General features: G+C 43.9%; 3 protein-coding genes across 4 annotated transcripts in view; all 3 read left to right on the top strand.

Annotated features, from left to right (window-relative positions):
• VIPAS39 (VPS33B interacting protein, apical-basolateral polarity regulator, spe-39 homolog) overlaps positions 1-9,837 on the top strand; it is a 26,591-nt gene extending 16,754 nt beyond the window's left edge. For both annotated transcript variants that reach the window (XM_006778829.2, XM_015558061.1), the window contains 9 exons: positions 596-669; positions 2,906-2,981; positions 3,423-3,557; positions 4,149-4,190; positions 4,530-4,619; positions 6,602-6,688; positions 7,210-7,299; positions 7,704-7,808; positions 8,601-9,837. In XM_006778829.2, coding sequence (XP_006778892.1) covers positions 596-669; positions 2,906-2,981; positions 3,423-3,557; positions 4,149-4,190; positions 4,530-4,619; positions 6,602-6,688; positions 7,210-7,299; positions 7,704-7,808; positions 8,601-8,621 — 720 coding nt within the window. In that variant the 3' untranslated portion in view covers positions 8,622-9,837. The remainder of the gene's footprint in view (positions 1-595; positions 670-2,905; positions 2,982-3,422; positions 3,558-4,148; positions 4,191-4,529; positions 4,620-6,601; positions 6,689-7,209; positions 7,300-7,703; positions 7,809-8,600) is intronic.
• A 3,147-nt stretch (positions 9,838-12,984) lies between these two features.
• Positions 12,985-26,529, top strand: part of NOXRED1 (NADP-dependent oxidoreductase domain containing 1) — a 14,912-nt gene continuing 1,367 nt past the window's right edge. The window contains exons 1-5 of the mRNA XM_015558078.1: positions 12,985-13,217; positions 15,663-15,856; positions 20,875-21,055; positions 21,905-22,056; positions 23,422-23,644. Coding sequence (XP_015413564.1) covers positions 13,063-13,217; positions 15,663-15,856; positions 20,875-21,055; positions 21,905-22,056; positions 23,422-23,644 — 905 coding nt within the window. The 5' untranslated portion in view covers positions 12,985-13,062. The remainder of the gene's footprint in view (positions 13,218-15,662; positions 15,857-20,874; positions 21,056-21,904; positions 22,057-23,421; positions 23,645-26,529) is intronic.
• LOC102771905 (60S ribosomal protein L29-like) lies at positions 14,812-15,419 on the top strand. The gene has a single exon (XM_006778825.2). The coding sequence runs from the start codon at positions 14,827-14,829 to the stop codon at positions 15,310-15,312; it is 486 nt and encodes a 161-aa protein (XP_006778888.1). The 5' UTR covers positions 14,812-14,826; the 3' UTR covers positions 15,313-15,419.

Below are 26,529 nucleotides of genomic sequence, written 5' to 3'. Positions count from 1 at the left end.
GAGAGAGAGAGAGAGAGAGAGAAATATGGTTGTGAGAGCAAGAAATGGATTGGTTGCCGCCTGCATGCCCCCTATCTGGGATGTAGCCTGGACATGTGCCCTGACTGGGAATTGAACTGGCAACCTTTTGGAACATGGGACAATGCCCAACCAACTGAGCCACATTGGCCAGGGCCCAAAAAGTAATTTCAAATCACTCTTTGCTCTCTCCATTCCCACATCCAATCCATACCAAGAAGGAATCTCTGATAATGAAGAATTTACCTTTAAAAATGTGTGTGTGTGTGTGTGTATTGTTGTTGATTTCAGAGAGGAAGGGAGAGGGAAAGAAAGAGATAGAAACATCAGTGATGAGAGAGAATCATTGATTGGCTGCCTCTTGCACATCCCCTATTGGGGATTAAGTCTGCAACCCAGAATATGCTCTGACCTGGAATCGAACCGTGACCTCCTGGTTCATAGGTTGACACAACCACTGAGCCACACTGGCTTGGCAAGAATTTAGTTTTTAGGCATGGAAAGTCTGCTTAAGGAGTTACCTCCCCTTCTAAGGAGACAGACTAGCTCACAGCCTTTCTATGTTTTTTTTCTTAAGCTGTCCCATTATCGAGAGCACTTGAGCATTCAGGACCCTGAGAAACGGAAAGAATTTCTTAAGACCTGCATTGGGTGAGTATGGAGAAGAAATGTTTTTAAGTATAAATACTCATATGCAGAGGAATTAAGTGACTGAAAGAGGGTGGAATGGATAGATAGTTGAAGGGAAAGCCTAACACAATGGATCAAACAAGCATCATTAAAAATTGTCTTGCTCAGTGGTTTGAAATACTAGTCCCCAATAGGATTTTCATTGGTGGTAAATTAAGGAAAATAAAGACAATATAGAGTTTTGTTTTTTTCTTTTGAAAGTTAACATTTATTTAATTGAAAGACTGCCTTTTATTCTGGGATTCTCTCTCCCCCTGCCCATCACCCCTACCTCCCCACCCCGCCACAAATTTAAAAAAATGGTCCTTGACTGGATATACACTTTTTGATAATAAAATTGGTTGTAATTATTTATGACAGTGGTTCTCAACCTTCTGGCCCTTCAAATACAGTTCCTCATGTTGTGACCCAACCATAAAATTATTTTCGTTGCTACTTCATAACTGTAATGTTGCTACTGTTATGAATCGTAATGTAAATATCTGATATGCAGGATGGTCTTAGGCGACCCCTCTGAAAGGTTCGTTCGACCACCAAAGGGGACGCGACCCACAGGTTGAGAACCACTGATTTATGATCATATGTATCACAGTAACAGTGGGAAACACTTTACCTTATATCAGTGGTTCTCAACCTTCCTAATGCCGCGACCCTTTAATACAGTTCCTCATGTTGTGGTGACCTCCAACCATAAAATTAGTTTTGTTGCTACTCCATTACTGTAATTTTGCTACTGTTATGAATCGTAATGTAAATATCTGATATGCAGGATGTATTTTCATTGTTACATATTGAACATAATTAAAGCATAGTGATTAATTACAAAAACAATATGTAATTATATATGTGTTTTCCGATGGTCTTAGGCGACCCCTGTAAAAGGGTCGTTCGACCCCCAAAGGGGTCGGGACCCACAGGTTGAGAACCACTGCCTTATATATTATTTTCAATGTTACTGGTCCTTGAAACCCCAAAGTTCAAGAACCACTGATTCAGTACAGGCTTTGACCCAGAATATAAGTCCCTGTGAAAACCAGCCCCACACATCACTCTTCCAATGATTGGGCACTTGCTGCTCTTGGAAGTAGCTCATTTTATTGTTGGACAACCTTCATGATTGGAAAGTGCTTCCTTATACTGAGCCCAATCTTGCTTCCCTGAATCTAAGGCAAGTGTAGAATCTGCCCAGTGAACCTTGCTTCTCCAGGCTCAGTGTTCACAGTGGTTCCAGTCATTCCTCATGTGACGTGATTTTCAGGTTCCACATTCAGAAATTCATTTACATCAATGGCATCTTCACTTTTAACCTTATCAAATCAAATATTGAGTTATGTCCTATGGCCTCTGGTAAACAAAGAGAAAAGTTAGAGTAGTGAAGTGACTGGAACCTATTTTCATTTCCTCTTACCTCTTTTAAAAATTGGCTGTGGCTCACACTTAATCTGGGATAGTATAATTGAATTTCAGAATTCTTCCTGGAATGAGTGGAGTAGGAGAATAAGGCCACAGTCTCTGAAGAGTAGATCTGTGAACTGGGAGTTTAAAATCTGGCTTCTGTTCCTGGCCTTACCCAGTGACTTGCCATGTGCCTTTTAGGTAAGACACTGTTTGTCCCTCAGCTTCTTCATGTGTAAAAATATAATGTAGTATTGAAGATGGGACCTTTGACATTTGTGTGAATCTTTGACATCTATACCTGTCTACAAACATACTTCCGTGCCGTGTAATTTAATTTACCTTATTACCCTACAGTAAAACAGTAGCTCTCAAATGTAAGTGACCCTGAAGGAGAGTTAAGCGTTGACATTAAGCAGTAACATGAACCAAAGTGCTTCACTGGGATGCAGATGAGCAGTTGGCTGGGCTCACTCCTTAGCCAAGTGACTCACCAATCATTACACCTCCCACAGCGAGAGGATTCTAGTTCATTCTTCAACAAAGTCACTAATGGCTACATGTATTTTGTCAATTTTCAGGATCCCTCTTTAGTTGGCAAAAACCTTAAATGCAAAATCCCAGCCAAACGTCTACTCTATTTTCTGCTTTCTGTCTCTCTGCCTTTTAGGGATGCTCCAGAGGTGAATTGAGATCAGATTTATGAAGCACCATGAACCTCTTATGTTATAGTAGTGATTTGGTTTAGTTGGGTTTGTTTCCTGTTTGAGAAAAAGGTACTAACCTTCTGGCTCTTTATCAGTTTGCCATTTTCAGTGGAAGATTCTGCACACATACAAGACCATTATACGCTCCTGGAACGTCAGATCATTATTGAGGTTAGACTCCTCGTATCTGTGTTTTCTGCTTCAGTGCCAGAGCTCAGTGCCATCAGCCTCTGGGACCCATCTGTGCTCTGCCCACATATGTCATTTCCTGTTACAGTCTCTAAGAGCCTTTCATTTTCTCCTTCTCCACCATAGCCCCTTCCCTCCACTGTTCTCAGCATTGTTTTCCTTCTCACCTGCAGTTAACCTGGAAGTATTTCCTCTTCATCCCAGAATTCCCATTGCATTGCCACTTCTCTGTCTGCCTCCATCCAACTTGGATCTGTCATCATTTTAGGGCTTTTAGACTCCCGTAGGTCATTCCAGCCATTTCTTTTTCTCTTCCTTGCCTCTTTCCTAGGGTAGGAAATGCACCTACTGTAGCATTAAGTTTCTCTCTGCTTCTAATGCATGGACATAGTTCTTTTTTTCACTTGGCTTGCTCCACTACAGGCAAATGACCGCCATCTAGAATCAGCAGGACAGACTGAGATCTTCAGGAAGCATCCCCGCAAAGCTTCCATCCTCAATATGCCACTAGTGACGACACTCTTCTACTCCTGCTTCTACCACTACACGGAGCCCGAGGTACAGGCAACACGGGAAAGACCCCACACACTCGCACTGCACAGAGGAACGTAGCTCGAAGTCAGTATTTTGATGTACCCAGTTATCAAAGGGTGCCTGTAGTTCTTGGAAATCCACCTGGAGGCTTTTCTGGCCCTCAGGGGTGAGCCAGGAGGGAAGAGGGGTTTGTAAGGGTTGTGTGGTGCCCAGTGAACTGGCCTATAGCGTAGCACGTTCTGTCTCAGCAGTGCTGGTCCCACAGCGGGCTCTGTTCAAAGGCCCATAAATGCACAAGGATTGACACAGAAGAGCAGCAGGGTGTCAGGTAACTGGATGTTTGAACACATTTTATAAAATTTAATGATCACAAGTGGACTTTGGATTAGCATAAAATTGGGAAAAATACCGTACTTATTGACCCAGTCTTGTTAAGCTGGGTTGCAGTGATACCTGATTAGACCCGATGGAGCTTTGCTCTCAAAATAATTTCTGGGTTTAATTGGTTACAGAGTAAAATGTAGAAAGTCTAGTCAGTACAAAAGACGTTGGGAGATCGGGTGGTATCTTGGGAAAGTCGGTAACACTAGAGTTTCTTCTCCACTTCCACCCTAGGGGACGTTCAGCAGTCCAGTCAACCTGAAGAAGACATTTAAGGTAGATATAAACGGTTGGTGCTTTGGTAAAAGTAGTATCAGGGCACCTATGTGGAGTGGATGTTGCTTTGTAACCCTGCACAGTAAGTGTCTTACATTCACGGTTAAAGGTGGAAAGGGAAGTGTGTGTGGGGAGTGAGGTAAGGCTTTAATTGAACGGCCCACCTCAGTGCTGGGGCTTGGAAACTACAGGGTTCTTGGGGACCTGAGAGACTTACAGATTTTTAAGAGGCAGAATCAACACTATGGTATATTTTTTGTCTATCTTTTCCAGAATTCTCAAGTACCTCCTCTGGCACCTTCCTACTTCCCCTAAATTCCTCTGGTCTCTGCTTTCTAGATCCCAGATAAACAGTATGTGCTGACTGCCTTGGCCGCCCGCGCCAAGCTCCGTGCCTGGCATGATGTAGATGCTCTCTTTACCACAAAGGTGAGTGCCTGGATCTCTCTGTGCTGCGGATGCCTCAGGCACATCCTCTTGTTATCCTAGACCAGTGATGGCGCACCTATGACACGCATGTCAGAGGTGACACGCCAACTCATTTTTTTGGTTGATTTTTCTTTGTTAAATGGCATTTAAATATATAAAATAAATATCAAAAATATAAATCTTTGTTTTACTATGGTTGCAAATATCAAAAAATTTCTATAGGTGACCAGAGTTAAGTTAGGGTTTTTCAAAATGCCGACAGGCTGAGCTCAAAAGGTTCGCCATCACTGGCCTAGACTCATGGGAAACTTCTATTCCAGTGACTGGCTTACATCTTTCCTCCAGCTTTTAATTTTCCAAAATTTCACGCCTAAAGAAAAGTTGAAAGAATATTATAATGAATACTAATAGTCTTTACCTACTTCACTCATTTATTAACATTCTCGCCATATATGCTTTCTCTTTTTCTATGCACGTAGAAAAAGAGACAGCAAATAAGCTTTTTTTCTTTCGCTGAACCATTTGAAGGTAAGTTTTAGACATCATGCTACTTCTCTCTTAAATATTTTTCTCCTTTGTAATTCTTCTCCAGAAATGTAATATTAATCTAATACTATAATCATATATATAGTCTGTAATAAATTAGCTCCTTAGAGCGGTTTCTGTTTGTTCTTGTGTTTGTTTGCTGCCAAGGATCTTGCATTATATTTGGTTGTCATGTCTACTGGTTGACATGTTAAATACCGATTTGTTTTCATTATGGGTTTGAGAATTTTCTGTTTTTCCCCCTTTGTTAGTTATTTAATTAGCTACTTTAACTACCAAAGCAATATGTGTCTGTGTCCAAATCAAACATTGTATGGAAGTATAAAGAGTGACGTTTCTCTTCCACTGACTTCCTGCTCCTAGTCTCACCCACTTCCTCAAGGCAGATGCCATTAAAAGTTTGATGAGTGCTTTCCTGATCTTTCCTCACGAATTTATAAAGAAACCTCTTTGCGCTAGCTGGTTAAGCTCAGCGGATAGAGCGTCGGCCTGCAAACCAAAGGGTCCCGGGTTTGATTCTAGTCAAGGGCATGTACCTTGATTGCAAGCTCCTTCCCAGCCTGGGCCCTGGTGAGGGCTCATGCAGGAGGCAACCAGTTGAAGTGTTTCTTTCACATTGAAGTTTCTCTCTCTGTCTTTCCCTCTCTCTTCCACTCTCCCTAAAAATTAATGGAAAAAAAATACAAAGAAACATCTTTATATAAATGTAAGTTTGGCTCAGTGGATAGAGCAGGGGTGGGCAAACTTTTTGACTCGAGGGTCACAATGGGTTCTTAAACTGGACCGGAGGGCCGGAACAAAAGCATGGATGGAGTGTTTGTGTGAACTAATACATGTTAACACTGCTGCTGGTGAAGGAGCGGAGAGGAGAGCAAGAGAACCCTCCGCTCTTTCAGCTCCGCGGGCCGTAGTTTGCCCACGGCTGGGATAGAGCGTCAGCCTGCAGACTGAGGGGTCCCAGGTTCAATTCCCATCAAGGGCACATGCCCAGATTGCAGGCTTAATCCCCAGTAGGGGTGCAGGAGGCAGCCAATCAATGATTCTCTCTCATTGATGTTTCTATGTCTGTCTCCCTCTCCAATCAATAAAAATACATATTTTTTTAAAAGGTAGAGATGTAAAGAGTAGGACTTTTCTCCTAGATAAGTTCATACTACAAGTGTGGTTGTGTAAATTACTTATTTCATTTAGCTTTATTTCACACTTTTCTGCATTAGTGCCTATAAATCTAAGAACTTATTTTATACTTCTGACTCTCTCCCACCCTCTCAAGTTTCTTGACTTTTCTAAAACAGCCAATTATTTCCCTGTTCCCCACCCCAGTCCATCCACTCTCACCATCACATTATTCTAGGCTGACTGTAAAATGCAGGGAGACAAGCTCAGGGTGTACTGTTCGTGTCTGGCCTACCTACTACTGCCATCTTCTTTCTCAGAACTGGCTGGGCTACACCAAGAAGAGAGCACCTATTGGCTTCCATCGGGTTGTGGAAATTCTGCACAAGAACAGTGCCCCCGTCCAGGTAATGGCTCCTGAAGAGAGTTGGGGACAGGATCCTCTAGGAGACCTACCTTGTAGCCTCTTACTGGTCAGTGACCTGTTCTGTTCTCCCCTTAAGGGCAACATGATGGCTGTATTGGTCTTGATGTAGGACAGGTCAGGGAGACACGTTCTCCTCTGCCCTTTAGAAGTAACCTGCCCTCTCTGAGGAGCACTCACTGTGTTTAGCCCGTGTGGAGTACTGCCATATTGGTGAAATGGTACAAAGGAGAACTCACTGAGAAGGGACATCAGGGCACAGTGCAGATCAGCTGTGGAGCATGCCCGTTGGCCTGGGGATCCAGCTCTGGGCTGTGGAGCAGCGTGCTCTTCCCTGCTTTCCTGGGGAGTGTGGAATGCTGCTTGGGGTCCACCTCATTTCCCAGCACAGAACTGGTCCTGTGGTTGCAGATGTTGTAGATGAACTTGTCTACCTTCTTCCGGATTTTTTTCCTACTTTTCAGAGTTCTGGGAATCATTAATGAGAAGTACCTCTTCCCACAGATACTACAGGAGTATGTCAATCTAGTGGAAGATGTGGACACAAAGTTGAACTTAGCTACCAAGTTCAAGTGCCACGATGTCGTCATTGATGTGAGTCCCCAGGAAATAAGAACCCTGAGTTAGAGCCTCAGTGGAGAGTGGGGGGTTATGGTATTCTCTGTCCTGGACCCTGAGATCCTGCCATCAGTTTCGACGTAATGGGCAAAATGGTCTGGCAGGAGTTAGTTTGGAGGCCAGCATTTCTATGCTATTTCCCAGCCTTCTGACTGGTTTCTCTGGCTCTTAAAAGTCTGTTGCACTCAGAGAACTCAGAGACCTGAATCAAGTCACATAAGCTCAGTAGACTTCACTCCAGCATGAGGTTCTGAGGGGACGTGGCCCCTGTCACCGAGCCTCTTCTTGAACCTTGGCTCGAAGTGAGAACAACAAAAAGCAAAAGACCTTCCTAGAGAAGGCTGATTTGGGGCTCACTGCTTGTCTGTTTTGGTGTGCAGACTTGCCGGGACCTGAAGGACCGTCAGCAGCTGCTAGCGTACAGGAGTAAGGTGGACAAAGGATCTGCAGAGGAGGAGAAGATCGATGCCATTCTCAGCAGCACGGTGAGCAGGGCAGCTACCCCGCCACAGCCTCGGGAGACAGACAGTTCTCAAAGTAGCACCAAGTGTATAAAAGGGTAACCTGGGGACCTCCGGCTGGGACTTAACTGTAACCGCTCTGAAAATTGTTAAACCTAGCAGGTAGGAGAGACTTACTACTGGCAATATAGGAACGAATGTTAGATTCAGAACATCCCGGGAATGGATATTACCTACCTGTTGGAAGTAAGAAGAGGGTGAAATCGATTTTAGCAATTTGGGAAGTACAGCCTGCTTGTCTCTCATAGCATGAAATTGCTGAGCTTTTTGTTAATGTTGATCTTAGTTCCTTGTTAGATGTTTTGGGACCTACCTGGGGTCATTGAAAGCTAGTGAATCTTTTTTTTTTTTAAAATGATTGTTCAACTATTTATTTTTAATCCTCACCCAAGGATATGTTTTTATTGATTTTAGAGAGAGGAAGGTAGCGGGGAGAGAGAGAGAAACATCAAAGTGAGAGAAAATATCAATAAGTTGCCTCCCATACATGCCCTGACTGGGGATCAAACGCACGACCTGGGTATGTGCCCTGACTGGGAATCGAGCCATACCAGCCAGCGCAGAAGCTAGTTTAATCTTGGCCCTGAGAAGGTTAGGATCAGAATAAATCCCCAACTCAGCTTCTGAGAATCAGAATGGGTGTCTAGTTCGTATCCTCTTTTCCTTACAGCACCTACCTGTGAGTCTTGTTTTATTGCATTTCCACTACCTCTCTGTAGGGATCAGTGCAAAATGATCATTGTTTTTTCCCCACAGCAAATTCGGTGGAAGAATTAAGTGGCATCAGCTACCCTGAGACCTGCCTCGTTTCTTCCTTTCCTGCCTTTGAAAAGAATGTACTCTCTTTTTGTTTTGTTTTGTTAATCCTCACCTGAGGATATTTGCCATTGAATTTTAGAGAGAGTGGAAGGGAGGGGAGAGACAGAGAAACATCGATGTGAGAGACACACATTGTTTGGTTGCCTCCTACACTTGCCCGACCGGGGCTTGGGATCTGGCCTGCAACCAAAATACGTGCCCTTGACTGGAATTGAACCCAGGACTCTTCAGTCTGAAGCTGACAGAGCGCACACTCTCCTTTGGGCGAGTTACAGCAGCACATCGCTTGGGCCTGTCATTAACAGGTGGCACCTGCTACTCTTGGGACAGAAACTGGCACCTGAGCACTGATCTTCTGTCCAAGGGCCATTGTCTGAGGGCCGAGGTCTAAAGCTTCGATTCATGGGAAAGATTCCCTCCACCTGGTGCTCACGTGAAAGTGGAGTCATTTCTAGACTGGGCCCATTTGGGGCAAGATCTCCCTCGGTCTGAGGAAAGTGACTGCTCTGCTAAAGAAGTCTCCTAGACTAGGAGGTACAGCTCTCATAGAGTGACCACTCAGTTCCTCTCAGCAACTGTGACCCTGGACTTGGTGCTGGACATGGCCAGTTCTGCTGTGAATGGAGTCACAACAGAACCAAAATGGCTCCTCGAGAAGGGTGCCAATGTTGCAGGACCTCATGGAGGTGCCCTCACTCCAGACTTCACGGAGCACTCCAAGTTATGACAGATGGCCCAGACGTTGTGTCTTCAGCCAGCGTCCCTCTGCTGCCCCAGTCTAGCCTCTGTTCAAGGACCTCTGGTTCCTCTCTCACCTGCAGACTGAGATGACCTTGTGTAGGTGACGAGAACATCCCCACTGCCTTTCCCTCTAACTCTCCTGCCCCAGACTGCCCACCTGTGTGGAGCTTAGATTTGGCAGTACCAGAGCTCTCCCGGATGCCCAGAACTCGCTGTTGCACTAGGAGCCTCCACTAGGGCTGACCTCAGCAGCATTTCTGACTGTTAGGATATTGAGATGGAGGCTTTAGTATCACCCTTGGTTTTTAAGAGGATGTTCTGTAATGCTAGATGCCTGCCCTATCCAATGTTAGCCTCTCTTCTCTGTGATTGGATTGGGTTTCCCCAGACATGCGTGGACTCCTAATAAAGCTGTTTCTTCCTTGGTGCCGTCTTTTTCCCTCCAGTTGTTTTGTGCAGAACAAAGAAATAATTGCCCAGTCTCTTGGGACAACTACCTGTCTGCCTCAGTGACTGCATTCAGCAGCCTACCAACGGGTGTCAGGGTATGGAGCGCTGGTGCTTCGAGAGAGCAGGGCCTTGTGGTTAACAGAAGGAGACCTGAGCTGGGGATCAAAAGACCTGGCCTCTGGTCCCGGCTCTACTGACAAGCTGTGTAATGCTGGGTGAGTCCCTCTCTCTCTGGACTCATGATCCTAATCTGTAATGGGAGAGCAGTTCTCTCGGAGCTTGTAGGATTCTGTCTCCTGTGACTGCGGAGTCAGAGGCACACACAGGCTTTAAGGCAGTGTGGTCCTCAAGTGGGTGCAATTTTGCCCCCCAAGAGACCTGTGCCAATGTCTGGAGACACATTTTGTTGCCACAACTAGATGATACTACTAATGGATAGAGGCAAGCGATACTGCTAAACATCCTACAATGCACAGGACAGACTCCGCAACACTTACCCAGCCCCAAATATCACTAATGACAATCCTGAGAAATCCGGCTTTAAGGGGACTGGACTCCAACTCTTCCCCCCGCCCCTTTATTGATTAAGATATTATAAATGTGTCCTTATCCCCCCAGTGTGGATTCCAACTCTTGCTCCTCCACTTTGCAGTCCTCTTTGTGATTCCTGGTAACCATGTTTGGCTCCTCCCCTAATCATCTCTTGCTGTGAAGGAACAGGAGTTTAATTTGCTAGCTTGTGCTAAAGTTATTGGCTGGTCTTCAAACATTCATAGCTTTAGTAACTGGTGTATTAGGGTTCATTTAGAGAAGCAGACTACTGGAGTATGCAGTCTGTGTCCATCTAACCTATATGTGAGATTTATCACCGGGATTTGACCTTATTCAAGAATGGCATTTATTTAAACGTCTCAGGAAGGTTGTCTACATGGCTGGTGGTAGAGCTGGGAATCCATGTGGCAGGCAGTGGGGAAGGAGGGATGGGAATACAGTGAGGGGCGAGCAAGGACAAGCTGGAACCCACTGGGCTGGACTGGAACCCGAGTCAGTTCTCACTTTTGATGAAGTAGGGGGTCCTGCAAAAGCTCACTGGTGGCCTTTGTCACCGAGCTGAAAACAGCCCTGGCCCGGGTGTGTGAAAAGCTGCAGGAGGATCAAGGGGAAGGTAGCAGTTGCAGGCCCAACTGCTGCCCCATCACCAAGAGGGTCCCCAGCAGACAGCAAAATGTCTGCCCCTCCCTCACAGGCATCACCACAAACTGACCACTACTTCACTTCCACCTTCCGGACCTTGCCCAGAAATCTCTCCTGTGGCATATCTAACGAGAAATGTGTGGACATGGAAAGTCTGGAAAATGTAGGTCACCTAGCCCCCTTGACGTGTTACAAAGCCACAACCACTGGCTTCCCATTTTTGAGATGAGGGGAAAGAGGGCCCTGGCATCCAGGCTTGTACAAGTTAACCTGTGCGGCAGTGGTCATGAGGAGCTGGACATCTGGAGTTCTCTTTCCTTTGGAGCAGGAAAAATCACTTGCAAAGTAAGGATGACTTACTCACTGTTTTGATCTAAGGAAGTGTTTCTTAGACTTGATGAGAACTTCCACACTCTACTTCAAAGTGCTGGAGATTTTGCTTTTAAAGAGATCGGGAGAGTAATATAACAACCCTCCTATAAAAAGGATAAGAGAAGCCAGATACAGGAGGTCCCCTATTGTGATTCCATTCATGGGAAATATCCAGAAAAGGTCAATCCATAGACAAAAAGCAGATTGGTGGGTGGCAGGGGCCGATGAGAGGGTTGAGTAGGGAGTAACTCCCTGATAGGTACAGGGTTTCCTTTGTGCGGGAGATGAAAATGTTTTGGGACTAGAGAGGGGTAGAGGGTGCACAATATTGTGAATGTACTGAAATTGTTCACTTTTAAATGTCCAGGTAACGTGAATATCACCTCAATAATAATTTTTTACTTTAAATGCAGATTAGAGATGAGTAGTTTTAAATTCTGGTCTCAATACCACTATTGCTATATAATAAGAGTTAGGCATATCATTGCTTTTTCCCAGCTTTATTGAGGTATAATTGTCAAAAGTTAACATCTATTTAAGGTATACAACATAATTTGATATTGTGAAATGATTACTACAATATCAAGTTAATTAACATACCCATCATCTCATAGTTACCTTTTATGTGGTGAACACACTTTAAGATCTACTCTTAGCAAACTTCAAGTATACAATACAGTATTATTAACTATAGTCACCATGATGTACATTACATTCCCAAAGCTTATCTTATTCATTGATTTCTTGAAAATAAAAAGAAGGATTTGAAAAATAACTCTGAGTAGTGCTAAGACCTGTATGGTAGCCTAGTCTACAAAAAAATCTAGAAGTCTAGAACAAAGGACTTCTAGAACCTTCTGTTGGGAAAAGCAGGACCCGTAGCCCTGGTGTAGAACTTCTAGAAGTAGTGAAAGGAATTCATGTCCTCGTGTTGCAGATGAGGAAAACCTCTAGGTGAGGCTGGCCCCTTTAAGACTCCAAGGCAAGTAATTTGGTAACTAAGGAGTCATAATGGCAATTTTTCTTGGGTAGTTCTCCCTGGAAATGTAGTTCTTACCCTGAGGACCAGATGTAACGAGGAGCAGAGCCATGTCCTCCTAGGTTGGGTTGGTGAGAGGTCTATGTAAATGGGCTTACACTTCTTTGGCTTCCTTTTCTAAAATCTAGATGTCCCTGAACTAGACCAGAGAGGATGGTATTTCGTTTGGGCTCTTTTCTATTCTGTGGGGGAACACAAGGTTTAGTGAAATTGGAAGACTTTCTATGAAATATGGTTTAAGTGCTCAGTCCTGTTTCTAAATAGGAGGGAATGGGAGGGAGAAAGTCTTACCCCAAAGGCACCTGTGAACCCCATTGCTCATGTTAATGCATCTGCTGAGAGAAGTGCTTATGGAGGAACATCGCTCTGGATTTTTGTTCAGGTTTTTCATGAATCCAGGTATTCTCGATTAACGGGCAATCAGTGCTTAGGACTTCTCACGCTGAAACAGAGAAGTGGATGAGAGCTGTGAGTTCAGGACTTGGAGGAGATGGGCTGAAGCCCACCGCCATGAGAACTTAGGACTTGGGCACACACACACCCTCCTTCATAGACTCCCTCTTCTTCCAGGATAGGGAGCCAAATTGATCCGTCGGCTTAGAGATGGAATTGCTAAAGGACCTTACGTCCATGCAGTTTGAATATGGGATTGAAGAGGAAGACCGCTGCTGGCTGTATTTGCAGGGTCGTTATCAGGGGCGGATGATCGAGGCCTGTGCCCACGCAACCTTCTTCTGCAAGGTACTCCATAATATGAGGTAAGCAAGGTCTCCATGGTCAGACAGACGGAGAAGAGTCTCACTGCAAAGACTCCAAATGGCTTTAACTTTTTATATGGGAGAATAACTTTGGTGTCTTCCTACCTTTTCCAACCCACAATCTATTATTCCTGGTCTGAAAACACCAGAGAAATGCATACTGAGGTCCCTTGGCTGTGGTTCTGTCATAAAGCATGGATCAGTGGTGATTTCCTTTCAGTGGGTGGATTGATTAAATAATAAATTCATTCATCCCTCCATTCATTCATTCACTCATGGAGATGACCAATGACTTGTCATCCCATGAAGATGGCATGAGTTCCTTTTTATGGGGCTAATAGTGGAATGCTCCCTCATAGGAAAGCCATTTTAGACTTCAGGGTCCCTATGACCAGATGACTTGCTTGAAACCAGGAACACTGATTTACAGAGAAGCTCTCAGACCAGTCCTGGCTTCTGCTATCTTTGTACAATGTGGCTTCAGACACGTAAATAGAAGTCATGTGAGGGCCAGGTACCTAGGTCTAAGCTCTCGGGTTCTGTAACTCTAGGGTTACTCTTGGTGTATTTGAAAGCACCCGCTCCCCAGTCTACTTCTCAGTCTACTGATTAACTCCTTGTTGATGGAACTAGACCTGAAATGAACTTGTTATAGATACAGCATATACCCAAGGAGGCAGGCTTCTCAAGGAGTTTGCTGATTTGTTGACTGATAAGAAGCATAAACCTATTGTTTAATTCAAGATGAGTGGGGAGAAACTGATATGTGAAACTTCCGGGAAGGATTTTATATTTGGAAGGGTCAGGCACTGAGAGAAAATGCTCTCCTGTCAGCCAAGAGAGAAGCCTTAAATAGAATGTGGCTTGTGATGCTTATATGGAAACTCCAGAACTTTGATTTTTATTCTTTTATTTTATTGAGCTTTAATTTTTCAAAAACTAAATACAGAACAAATATAAGGCTGTCATGTAACAACATAAAACAATGCCTGCTGATTTCTGAGGTCAGACGGTTTATCTTGGGCCAAGGAAATACACCCAGAACCAACAGTAAGTGAAATGAGCCTCTGGACAGAGAGGGCTCCAGTCCTTGACCCTCACTCAGTTTCTCAGGTCTGTTTTCCCTCATGATAAGCCATTTTCTTCTATAAATCATAGGTTTGAAAAAAAACTAAGTTACTTGGTTTCCTGGATCTGTGCGGAACTGAAACAGCAAACTAGAAAGAATAGGTGTGTGGCCAGAGACGGGTGCGCTCGCCCTGGTGGCAATGGAAATTGACTGCTGTCTGCACAGAAAACAAGAACAGGCCCATGTTCCCGGATGATGTACAACAGTGGCTGCTCACAACGATGGTCCTGAGTCAAAAAATGGTTTAACATTCAGACCTCGTGTTTAAAGCACTCAAGCAACAATGATAAATACTTCAATGTGATTATAAATATGCATCCCCAGCTCAAAACCTGGCGTCTTATTCAGTGGGGTAAAACCAGAGGCATTCCCATGAAAACAGGAACAATAGACATGAAAATCCACTATTCCTACCACACATTTCACCAGAAAAAGTTCACTTAAAAATGTTTTAAACCAGCCGCGGGCTTCTGTGCAGAGATGGCCAAGTCCAAGAACCACACCATGCACAACCAGTCACGAAAATGGCACAGAAACGGCATCAAGAAACCGCGGTCACAAAGATACGAATCTCTTAAGGGGGTAGACCCCAAGTTCCTAAGGAACATGCGCTTTGCCAAGAAGCACAACAAGAAGGGCCTGAAGAAGATGCAGGCCAACAACGCCAAAGCCATGAGCGCACGCGCTGAGGCCATCAAGGCCCTGGTCAAGCCCAAGGAGCCCAGGCCCAATATCCTAAAGGGCTGCAGCCACAAACTCAGTCGACTTGCCTACATCTCTCACCTCAAGCTTGGGAAACGTGTTCGTGCCCGCATTGCCAAGGGGCTCAGGCTCTGCCGGCCAAAGGCCAAGGCCAAGGCGGAAACCAAGCCCCAGGCTGCGTGTGCGGCTGCAGCTCAGGCTCCCAAAGGGGCTCAGGCTCCTGCTCCCAAAGGTGCCCAGCCCCCCACGAAGGCTCCACAGTAGAGGCCTCTGTCTGCCTGAGGACAGAAGGACTGGGGGGCCCCCTGGGCTGCTGTCTGTGTGGCGCTGGTGTCCTCCTGTGCTGTTTGTACAAATAAACCTGCAGCAGGGGAAAAAAAACGTTTTAAACCAGTGTTGGTCCTCTGAAGGGGTATGTTTTACTTTCTGGAAAATTCACTCAGGGAGCACATTTCATTTCCTAGTGATGCAGCACAAGTGCTTCTCTCGCTTCCTTAAGGTGCCTCAGGCTGCCATCTGAGAAAGTCAGAGCAGGGAATATCAGAGGTTGACAGGCAAGAAGAGCGCCAGGATGAGCATGGGTTTATGCATGTATCTGTGTGTTCATTTTCCAGAGAATCAATACATAAGTGGCAAACTTCCAGATATCGCTCCATTGGATCGCATGCCACCGTTCCTAAAGACGAGTTAAAGGTGGGCATCATTGGAGGCGGCCACCTGGGGAAGCAACTGGCTCACGTACTGCTTGATCTTGTCCCCATCCCTCCTGAGAGGCTGTGGATCTCCACTCGGAGGCCAGAGGCCCTGGGTGAGGAGGAGTAGACGGTAGAAAGGGGGCTTGGGTATGCCCTAGAGGTGTTGACCAGGCTGTTGATGAAAGGGGAATCATGTGCAGCATGCTGAGTTCTCAGCTTTCTAGTCTGAGAAGAGCTTGAAAGATTGTTTTTAACTTGTTCCTAAAAACACTTTGCTTCTCCACTAAAATGTTTTATAACCATCTCTCTTCCTTGTGCCCTTGGTGATGAGATATCTTTCTGGATCTTTGATGCAGAGCTTTCCAAATAGAGTTGAGCCTGGCTAGTGTGCTCAGTGGTTAAGCATCAACCTATGAACCAGGAGGTCAAGATTTGATTCCCTGTCAGGGCACATGCCCGGGTTGTAGACTTGATCCCCAGTAGGGGGCCTGTAGGAGGCAGACAATCAATGTTTCTCATCTTTGATGTTTCTATCCTTCTCTCCCTCTCCCACCTCTCTAAAATCAATAAAAACTTAATAAAAATAAGAGTTCAAATCTAACTGGACCAGTTAGAGTCTGGTGTGTGTTAACCAGTGCCAAACATGTGGCCTTGTATTTTTACAAATAACATTTCCTGAATTTTTAAAATTATTCTCTATTGATTCCATCCACTCTGGTGATAGAAATCAGAATGGTTGCTTCTGGGGAGACTAACTGAGAAGAGGCCTGAGGGGACTTTCTGAGGAGATGGAAATGTTCTAGTTCAGGGTGGGGAACCTTTCTTATGCCAAGGGCCATTTGGATATTTATAATACCATTCTCGGGCCATACAAAATTATCAACTTAAAAATAAGCCTGTTCTATTTGGTCAAACATTTAATTAACTCACCCCTAATGCCTTGGCAGGGCCAGACCAAATGATTTTGTGGGCCTTATATGGGCAGTGGGCTGGATGTTCCCCATCCTTTTGTAGATCTTGAAAGAGGAGTGAGTTACATGGGTGTATACATATGACAAAAGTGATCAAACTGTATTTTCTTTCTCTCTCTCTCTCTCTCTCTCTCTCTTTCTCCTTACCTGTGGATATTATCCCCACTGAGTTCTAGAGAGAGGAGAAGGAGAAGGAGAAGGAGAGAGAGAGAAAGAGAGAGAGAGAGAGATCGATTTGTTGCTTCCCACACACACCCCTACCAGGACTGGGGAACCTGCAACCAAGGCAAGTGCCCTTACCAGGAATCGAACCTGAGACACTTGGTTTGTGAGCTGACACTATAACCACAGAGGCAAACTGGCCAGGGCCAAACTGTATACTTTAGACCTGCATGTTGCACTGTATCTAAATTATGCTTGAATAATCTCTATAAATGTAAAATATTATATGCATATTTTATAAAATTTTGAAAGTTACTCTACAGGAAAATAAATAATAACTACCTATAATCCCCTTACCAGGGGTATTATTTCCTGTTTTTTTCTCTGATCAGATTAGATCAGGAATTGAGACTGTACAAAGTTATTTGTATTCTGCTTTTTTACTTAATATAAGCATATTCTTATTTTAGTTAACATTCTTCAAAATCATGATTTTAAGGTTGTATGGTATTTCAAAGTATGGTTGTATGATGATTTATGTAGCTGTGGCGTATTAGATTTCCTTGTACATGTTTTTAAAAGTAAAATTACTAGGTCAAAGAAGAGGTACAGCTTTATTAAAATACTAGAAACCAAGCCTGCAGAGATTGGGCCAAAACCAGCTCTCCGACATCCCCCAAGGGGTCCCGGATTGCGAGAGGGTGCAGACCAGGCCGAGGAACCCCACCAATGCATGATTGGGGCCAGAGAGGGACTGTGGGAGGGCTTCAGGGAATGTTCGGCCTGTCTCACCCAGTCCTGATCAGCCAGACCCCAGCAGCAAGCTAACCTACCAGTCAGAGAGTCTGCCCCTTGGTGGTCAGCATGTGTCATAGCAACTGGTTGAATAAATGGCTGGGCACTTAGCATATTAGGTTTTTATTATATAGGATAATTTGCATATAGTAAACTGAACATTTCTTATATCACCATAAACTACACATTTTAAAGTGTACAATTTGATGTTTTGCACAGGTGTGTATTTGAAACCATCAACACAGAATGAACTTACCCATCATCCCCCAAAGTTTCCTTATAATTTCTATCTCTCTACCTCTCTGCAGTCCCCTACCTAGGAACCCACTGATCTGATTTCTGTCATCATCAATTATTTGCATATTCTAAAACATTATACAAATGGAATCATATGGTTTGTACTGTTGTTTGGTCTGATTTCTTTCACTTTGCATAATTAAGATATAGTTTGTTTCATGTATTGATATTCTTTTTATTTCTGCGTAGTATTTCATTGTGTTAATATTCCAGTTCATCTAGTCTTTTGTTGATGGACATTCCAGTTGTTTCCAGTGTGGGGCTATTACAAATAAAGCTGCTATGAATATTTGTGTACAAATACCAGTACAAATGTTTTAATTTTTCTTTGGTACATACTTGGGAGTGAAATGGTGGGTCATATGGTAGGAATATTTAATTTTTAAAGTAACTTCTAATACATTTTTTTCAAAATGACTTCCAAAAAAGGTTGTTCAGATATACACTTTCACCAGTGTTGTGTAAGAACACCCATTTCACTACATTTTTTTTTCCAATTCTGGGCCTCTTGTTGTTATTCCACTTACTTATGCATTTATTGGTTGATTCTTGTATGTGATCTGACTGGGGATTGAATCCATAATCTTGGTGTATGGGGTTGACGCTCTAACCAACTGAGCTACCCGGCCAGGGCCTGAGCCTCTTTTATTTTTTTTATCACTATTTTACTATGCCTTTAAAATTTTTCTTATTTTAATATGTCTTTTACTGACCACTAGAATAGTTGGATATTTTTATATGTTTATTGCTATTTTTGTCTTTTTTGAGTTCTTTTGGTCCAGTTTTTCTGTTGGCATGCCTGTTTTTTTCTTATTTGTACATGTTCTTTCTAATTAAGGAAATCTTAACATTTTATCACTCAAGGCAAATTTTGAAAAATCTGATCGATAGAACTAGTATGTATGGTATTTCAACAAACTACATATATTTTTTGGAAAGCGATATGTTTATTAATAACTAGAGGCCTGCCCTGGCTGGCCTGGCTCAGTGGATAGAGCATCAGCCTGAGGACTGAAGGGTCCCAGGTTCGGTTCTGGCCAAGGGCACATGCCTGGGTTGCGGGCTTGATCCCCAGTAGGGGGTGTGCAGGAGGCAGCTGATCAGTGATTCTCTCTCATCATTGATGTTTCTATCTCTCTCTCCCTTTCCCTTCCTCTCTGAAATCAATAAAGAAAGAAAAATTAAAAAAAAATAACTAGAGGCCTGGTGCACAAAATTTGCACACTCAGAGAGGGGTCCCTCAACCTGGCTTGTGCCCTCTTGCAGTCTGGGAGCCCTCAGGGGATGTCCGTCAGTCAGACATCCTTAGTGCTGCTGCGGAGGCAGGAGAGGCTCCTGCCACCGCTGCTACGCTCACCAGCTGTGAGCCCAGTTTCTGGCTAAGCAGCGTTCCCCCTGTGGCAGCGCACTGACCATCAGGGGGCAGCTCCTACATTGAGTGTCTGCCTCCTGGTGGTCAGTTCTCGTCATAGCGACCGGTCGTTCCGCCATTCAGTTGATTTCATATTAGCCTTTTATTACATAGGATAAAGTTACAGTTTTAGAATATCACTGTCTATTGAGTAAGAAAGCAAGAATTCAACATGCTCAGAATCAGCCTCTATGTACTTTTGAGAACATAGAAGAAGGGAGGTGCCTGTTTTCTAAACTTACTACCTGGAAGCACCTGAGTACCCCAATGACCTCAGCATCAGATTTATCATGTATTCTTGCTGGTTGAGATAAGGAGTGACCTCTCCAGTGTCTAATGCTCTCTTTTCTCTTTTAAAAATATATTTTTATTGATTTCAGAGAGGAAGGGAGAGGGAGAGAGAGATAGAAACATCAATGATGAGAGAGAATCATTGATTGGCTGCCTCCTGCACACCCCCCACTGGGAATCGAACCCACAACCCAGGCATGTGCCCTTGGCTGGAATCGAACCTGGGACCCTTCAATCCACAGGCCGACACTTTATCTACTCAGCCAAACCAGCTAGGGCTCTAATACTCTCTTTTCAATACCATTTAAAACATAGGACCATGTGTGACTTTATGTTTTTACTTTTGAAAATACATATAAGGGCAACCAAATGATCAAATACCAAGGGGTGGTTTTTATACAACTACATGATGTATCCCATTTCTCTCTACATTTATAAATATCTTACCATTAAATTGTGTATCCTTTATAGAAACTGTAAGCTTATTTCCCCCAAATCTTCCCAGCTTCTGCCCTAGACTCTTCCATTCTTTTAGTCTTTCCTACCAACTCAAGCCAGTTAGCTGTGTAATTTTAGCCCAGTTATATGACTTCTTGAAGACTCAGTTTCCTCAGCTATAGTATATGAATAATACTAGTCTCTGACTTACCCTGGCTGGTGTGGCTGTTGGCTGACCATGGTCCTGTCCACTGAAAAGTCACAGTTCAATTCCCGGTCAGGGCACATGCCCGGGTTGTGGGCTCGATCCCTGGTCAGGGTACATGTGAGCGACAGCTAATCGATGTTTCTCTTACACATCGATGCTTCTCTAAAATCAAGAAGAAGTATTAAAAAATACTAGTTTCTGCCTCATAAGGTCCTTATGAGAACTTCCGTCGATAATACATATAAAGTACTTTGTGTATTATCTGATATATAATAAACCTTCAGTAAATTGTAGCAGAAGGCGTCTGAAAACCTCCAGCATTTGAGGTAAGCATTTGAGAAATTGTCTCATAATCTCAAATGCGGCCGCTGTGGCTGCCAGCGCTGCTAGCAGGGGGCAGGGCATTGCTGCATGGCTCCTAGATGGCATGAGCGCATCTCTTCTGATTTATGTGACAAGAGTTGAGATAAAATAATTGTCTTCCTCTCCCTACAGTTGATGTTCAGGCCCAACTCTCCTCTGTACTGTGATTTTTCTGTCTTCTTCTATCCCTCCCAGAGGAGTTGCAGAACCTGGGGGTCCGGTGCTTTTACCATAACGCCTATCTGGTGGGCTGGGCCGACGTGATATTCCTCTGCTGCCTGCCATCTCAGCTGCCTAATATTTGCGCGGAAATAAACACCAGCTTTAAAAAAGACAGCATTGTGTACAGCTTTGTAGCTGCCATCCCAATACCCAGGTACCTTGGTAGGGGGAGCCCAGAACTGGCAGACCTGCTCTGTTGTCCTCCGCCCTGGCTTCTGCTCCCTCCTCCACCCAGCTCCTACCTGTGGGAGGTGGTCATTCCCAGGAGTAAGGTGGAAACCGCTTCACAGGCAGGGCTCAGCCAGGCTTTCTTTTTTTTCTCTCTTTTTTTAAAAAAAAATATATTTTATTGATTTTTTACAGAGAGGAAGGGAGAAGAATAAAGAGTTAGAAACACCGATGAGAGAGAAACACCGATCAGCTGCCTCCTGCACAACCCCCACTGGGGAGGTGCCCGCAACCAAGGTACATGCCCTTGACCAGAATCGAACCTGGGACCCTTGAGTCTGCAGGCCGATGCTCTATCTACTGAGCCAAACCCGTCAGGGCCCACCCAGGCTTTCTAATTGTGTCTTCCCCATGTCTCTGCAAACCGCCCCTGGGGGTGGGTCATTTTCTTTGATGTGCAAAAGGTTGGAACTGCAAGAGAGCATTGCCTCCCACTGCTTGCAGCTGACTCATGTTCCCCTTGTGCATCAGTGAGAGGGGAAACCACCAGTCCACAGGATGAAGAGTGTTCGAGAGCATGTCAGGTGTTACTTTTCTACCCCTAGTGTCAAGGCCAGTGCCAGGCAAGTGATAACATTCAGTGAGTGTTGGTTAGGCAGATGGCTAAACAATCCAACTAGGTAGTGTCCTCAGAGCTGACCCGCACCTGTGCTGTGGGGGGGCTGGGGAGTGGAGGTGGGGATATCTGTTGTTGGGGTTGGCTGTTAACTCTGTGGATCATGTGGTTTATTCTAGGCCTGGCCTGCACTCCCTGACTTTGTGGCTTTACTTTCAGGTTGAAAAGGCTGCTGGACCACACCAGTATCTTGCGGCCTCACTATCAATGTGTTGAAGGTTTTGCTAATATCTGGCAGTCCAACAGGGAAATCACAGCTGCTCTTCAAGATCCTGAGATTCTTCAGGCTACCTGCCCCTACAACCCTGCTGGTAATGGCTCACCCTAGTTTTGGCACTCTTTTAAAAATCACTTTCCTCCTGGCCTGTTACTATCTTATTATTTTTTTTTAAAATGTTTATTTTTTTATATTTTATTTATTTTTTACAGAGAGGAAGGTAGAGGGATAGAGAGTTAGAAACATCGATGGGAGAGAAACATCGACCAGCTGCCTCCTGCACACCCCCCACTGGGGATGTGCCCACAACCAAGGCACATGTCCTTGACCGGAATCGAACCTGGGACCTTTCAGTCCGCAGGCCGACGCTCTATCCACTGAGCCAAACCGGTTTTGGCTGTTACTATCTTATTAGATCCAAGCGTGTGTGTGTGTGTGTGTGTGTGTGTGTGTGTGTGTGTGTGTGTGTTTGTGTGTTGGGGAGTACTGTATAGCTAGATGCATTCTCAGCTATTTAGGTTTTATACAGGAACAACTTTGGTGGCAAAAAACAAACAAACAAACAAACAAAAAAACGGTCCTAAATAGGGAAAGCTGAGAAGTCTGAATATTTGGATCCTTTAAGAATGAACTGGAAACAACCTAAGGGGCGAGTCAATTTAAACAGGAGGATGTACTGTCTGGGACTAAATGGGTTTTTTTGTGCTTTTCTTTTATCCTCACCTGAGGATGTGCGTATTGATTTGAGAGGAGAGAGAGAAAGAGATGACAGAGAGTACATAGACTGGTTGCTCTCACGTGCACCCCAACCTGGTTTGGAACCACAACCCAGGTATGTGCCCTGACTGGGACTCGAACCTGCAACCCTTTGAACATAGGATGATGCTCCAACCAACTGGGCCACACTGGCTGGGCTGGGATTAAGGGGTTTTTCCCTGCTCTAATCTTTTCCCTAGCTCCTTCTTAATTGGTAAGGTCTGATGTAGAAATTCCTAGAGATGCTTTTGCCATTAGAAATGTCCACATTAGCCCAGCTGAGGTGGCTTAGTGGTTGAGCATTGACCTATGAGCTAGGAGGTCATGGTTCGATTCCTGGTCAAGCACCAAAGTTGCAGGTTCCATCCCCAGTGTGGGGCCTGCAGAAGGCAGCCAATCAATGATTCTCATCATTGATGTTTTTCTCCCTCTCCCTTCCTCTCTAAAATCAATAAGAACATATATTTTAAAAAATGTCCACATTAGTCATACTTGTCCTACCGTGGCAGGGTCAACAGGATGTGTTATCAAGGTCACAAGCAGGGTTCTTGGCCAGGGAGGGGGAGTGTTTGCTTATCTTGAGGTTCATATGACCAACTTGTCTTTGAAAAAAGGTGGTTATTCACTGTCTGGGTTGGTCCTAGGGTCCCTGCAAACGTTTTTGGTGGCGCTAACTGGTCTTTCCTTTGTCATTGATTTGTAGGCGGGATAATCCTCAATATCAAGTGGTTGGAAGGAGTGTTCTACGCAGCCTTGAACACATGCACAGCAAAGGACCTGCCCCACCCACTAACACTGCAGCTTATGAACGAGCTGTTCCTCTCTGTGCACACCGATGACTGTGGGGAACGTGAAGAATCGTGCCCAAAACTCCAATTACAAGACTTTGTCAGCCAGGTCTATGCCAAGGGCCTGACTCACAGAAGGTAAGGTATGGCGGCTGGCTGTTCTAATTCCTCCCACATTGTTGTCTTAGCAGGCACTTTGTTCTTCCCCTTTTATGTTATCTTTGAAAACTTAAAGAATACGTTCTTGTAAAAAATCCAGCTAGTAGAAGAAGGAAAGCCTCCTTTGCTTCCCAAGTACCATTTCATAGACTTTACATCTAATGGATTTTAGATTTCTTTTCATTATATTTAAGTGTGGACATCTATATCAATATACACATTTAAGAAACATGGGAACTATATGTACTGCATTTTCACTTACTATGTCATGGATACAATCATATTTGTTTCATGTATGAGCAACTGCATAGGCATCCATTAATACATTTAAATTTATTTATCCTATTTCCTCTTGATGGTGTTGTAGTCCTCCCTGTCCCAAATTTGACATCAAGGGCTAATTGAACATTCTTGTACTTGTTTTGCATACTTGTATCAGTATTTCTGTTGGATGAATAGTTAGAGTAATATTTCTGGGTTTGAGATTATATATATATACATATATATATATATATATATATAGTCCCAAAAAATGTATACACACTTTGAATAATTATTAATTCCAATGGGTTAAAAGAAAGAAACATTAATTGAGCTATCAGCTGTAAAGTGTGTATACATCTTGGAGGGACACCCTGTGTTTTGTTTTTGGGCACTTGTAAATTGCTTATCAAAAACATGGTGCTTATTTTTATTTCCACCGATAGTGTAAGAGAGTGCCATTACCTATGGCTTCATAACTTTAAGATCAATCTGTTTAACCTTTGATAATCTAATGGGAAAAAAATGCTGCTCTTATTACAATTTCCTCTTGTCACTAAATTCACTGGACACATTTAAATCCTCTTCTTCCTTGACTATTGAAATGCCATTCTTTTTGGTGCAATCTCCTCTTTTGGCTTTCCTGATACCCTCCCGTTCTCCTCATTTTCTTTCTGTCTTTCCGGCCCCTCCTTGGCCAGCTTCTCTTCTGCCCCATTCTTAAATCTGGGAGTTTTCAGGGCTCTGTCATAGGCCTTCCTTTTCTTTCTACACTTGGTTTCTGGGTGATCTTTTTCCACTTTGGGAACTTAGGTTGCCAACTTTACAGGGACACCACCGAGCCTATATCTCTACCAGGGGTCCTCAAACTACGGTCCGCGGGCCACATACAAATACAAATATTGTATTTGTTCCCATTTTGTTTTTTTACTTCAAAATAAGGTATGTGCAGTGTGCATAGGAATTTGTTCATAGTTGTTTTTTTTTAATTATAGTCTGGCCCTCCAACGGTCTGAGGGACAGTGAACTGGCCCCCTGTTTAAAAAGTTTGAGGACTCCTGCATCTGTTTCATGCCCAGGTAGTTCACATTATCTGTCTTCACTCAGACTTGGTGTGTGCAAAGCAGACCTGCTCTTCCTGGATTTCTTATCTAGTTACAAGCTTCATCACCAGTTGTTCAAGCCAGACCTCTGGAAGTAATCCTTGATTCTTCCCTCTTTTGTATTCTAATCAGTCACCAATGGCCTGCCTTACACTTCCAGTTTCGGGATTTCCCTCCCCCATTTTCCTGGAATTCCCTCCATGGCTCTCTTATTGTGGATCTTGTTCTGGATCTCTCTTCCTCTGGCATGGCTTACTCCTTCACTGGGGATCAGGTCCTCCTCCAGGGGCTTCCTTAGGAAAGTATGCCTTGGAAGTAATTGTTAGAGACTATGTCTGAAAATGTTCTTATTCTAACCTAATATTTTTATTGGGAACATAGCCAGACATAGAATTCTAGCTTAGAAATAACTTTCCCTCAGAAGTTTGAAGGCATTGCTCCATTGTCTTTCAGTTGTTAGAGTTACTATTGTGAGAGAGGCCCAGGGTACCTCTAATTTTTTAATTCATCCTTTCTCTGAAACCTGAGTCTTTTGTGGGTAAATGGACTGTGCCTTGGCTCATGTTATTGTCCATATTCTTTCCAGCTTCCAAACTCATTGCTCTTGTGTTCTCTCTCATCATTTTATGTTCTTGGACTATTTTTTATTTGGATTGTTTACTTTTTACTTATTGTTTTACAGGGGTTTTCAGTAGGGATATGTTTTAAGCATCCTATATAATAAAAGGGGAATATGCAAATAGACTGAACAGCAGAACAACTGAACAACCAATCTAAGTGTAATATGCTAATGATATGCTAAGGCTGCTCAACCGCTTGCTATGATGTACACTGACCATGAAGGGGAAGACAGTCGACCGGTGTGGGGGGGGCGAGCCTCTCCTGATCGGGACTGATTGGGCATAAGCCAGTGGCAGGCACAGTGGGGCCAGGATGAATGGGAGCAGCAGGTAGGAGCTGCAGGCGGCATTGGACCCTGGGTTTCAGCTTTATCCCGCAGGCCATCCTGAGGGACCCCACCCGTGCACAAATTCATGCACCGGGCCACTAGTTAGAAATATTTTTCATATTCTTTTTGGTATCTTTTGCTATACAGAGCTTCTAATTTTTACAGTCAAAATTTTCAAGTTACTTCTTTATGGTTTCAAGTCATACTTATAAAGACCTTCTTTATCCCAAAATGTTCTAAATCTTCTTCTAGGATTTTATTTTTTAAATATTTAAATCTTTAATAAATTTAGGGTTTTTATTCATTTTTGAAAGCCAGTTGTCTTAACACTATAGAGTAGCCAATCCTTTTCCTACCAATTTGAAATGTGATTTTTTAAAATATATTTTTTTAATTGATTTTTCACAGAGAGGAAGGGAGAGAGATAGAGTTAGAAACATCGATGAGAGAGAAACATCGATCAGCTGCCTCCTGCACATCCACCACCGGGGATGTGCCCGCAACCCAGGTACATACCCTTGACGGAAATCGAACCCGGGACCTCAGTCCGC

This window comes from Myotis davidii, unplaced genomic scaffold (assembly GCF_000327345.1).
Source record: "Myotis davidii unplaced genomic scaffold, ASM32734v1 scaffold309, whole genome shotgun sequence".
Classification (NCBI taxonomy): Eukaryota; Metazoa; Chordata; class Mammalia; order Chiroptera; family Vespertilionidae; genus Myotis; species Myotis davidii.
This window is presented reverse-complemented; position numbering and strand designations above follow the sequence as displayed.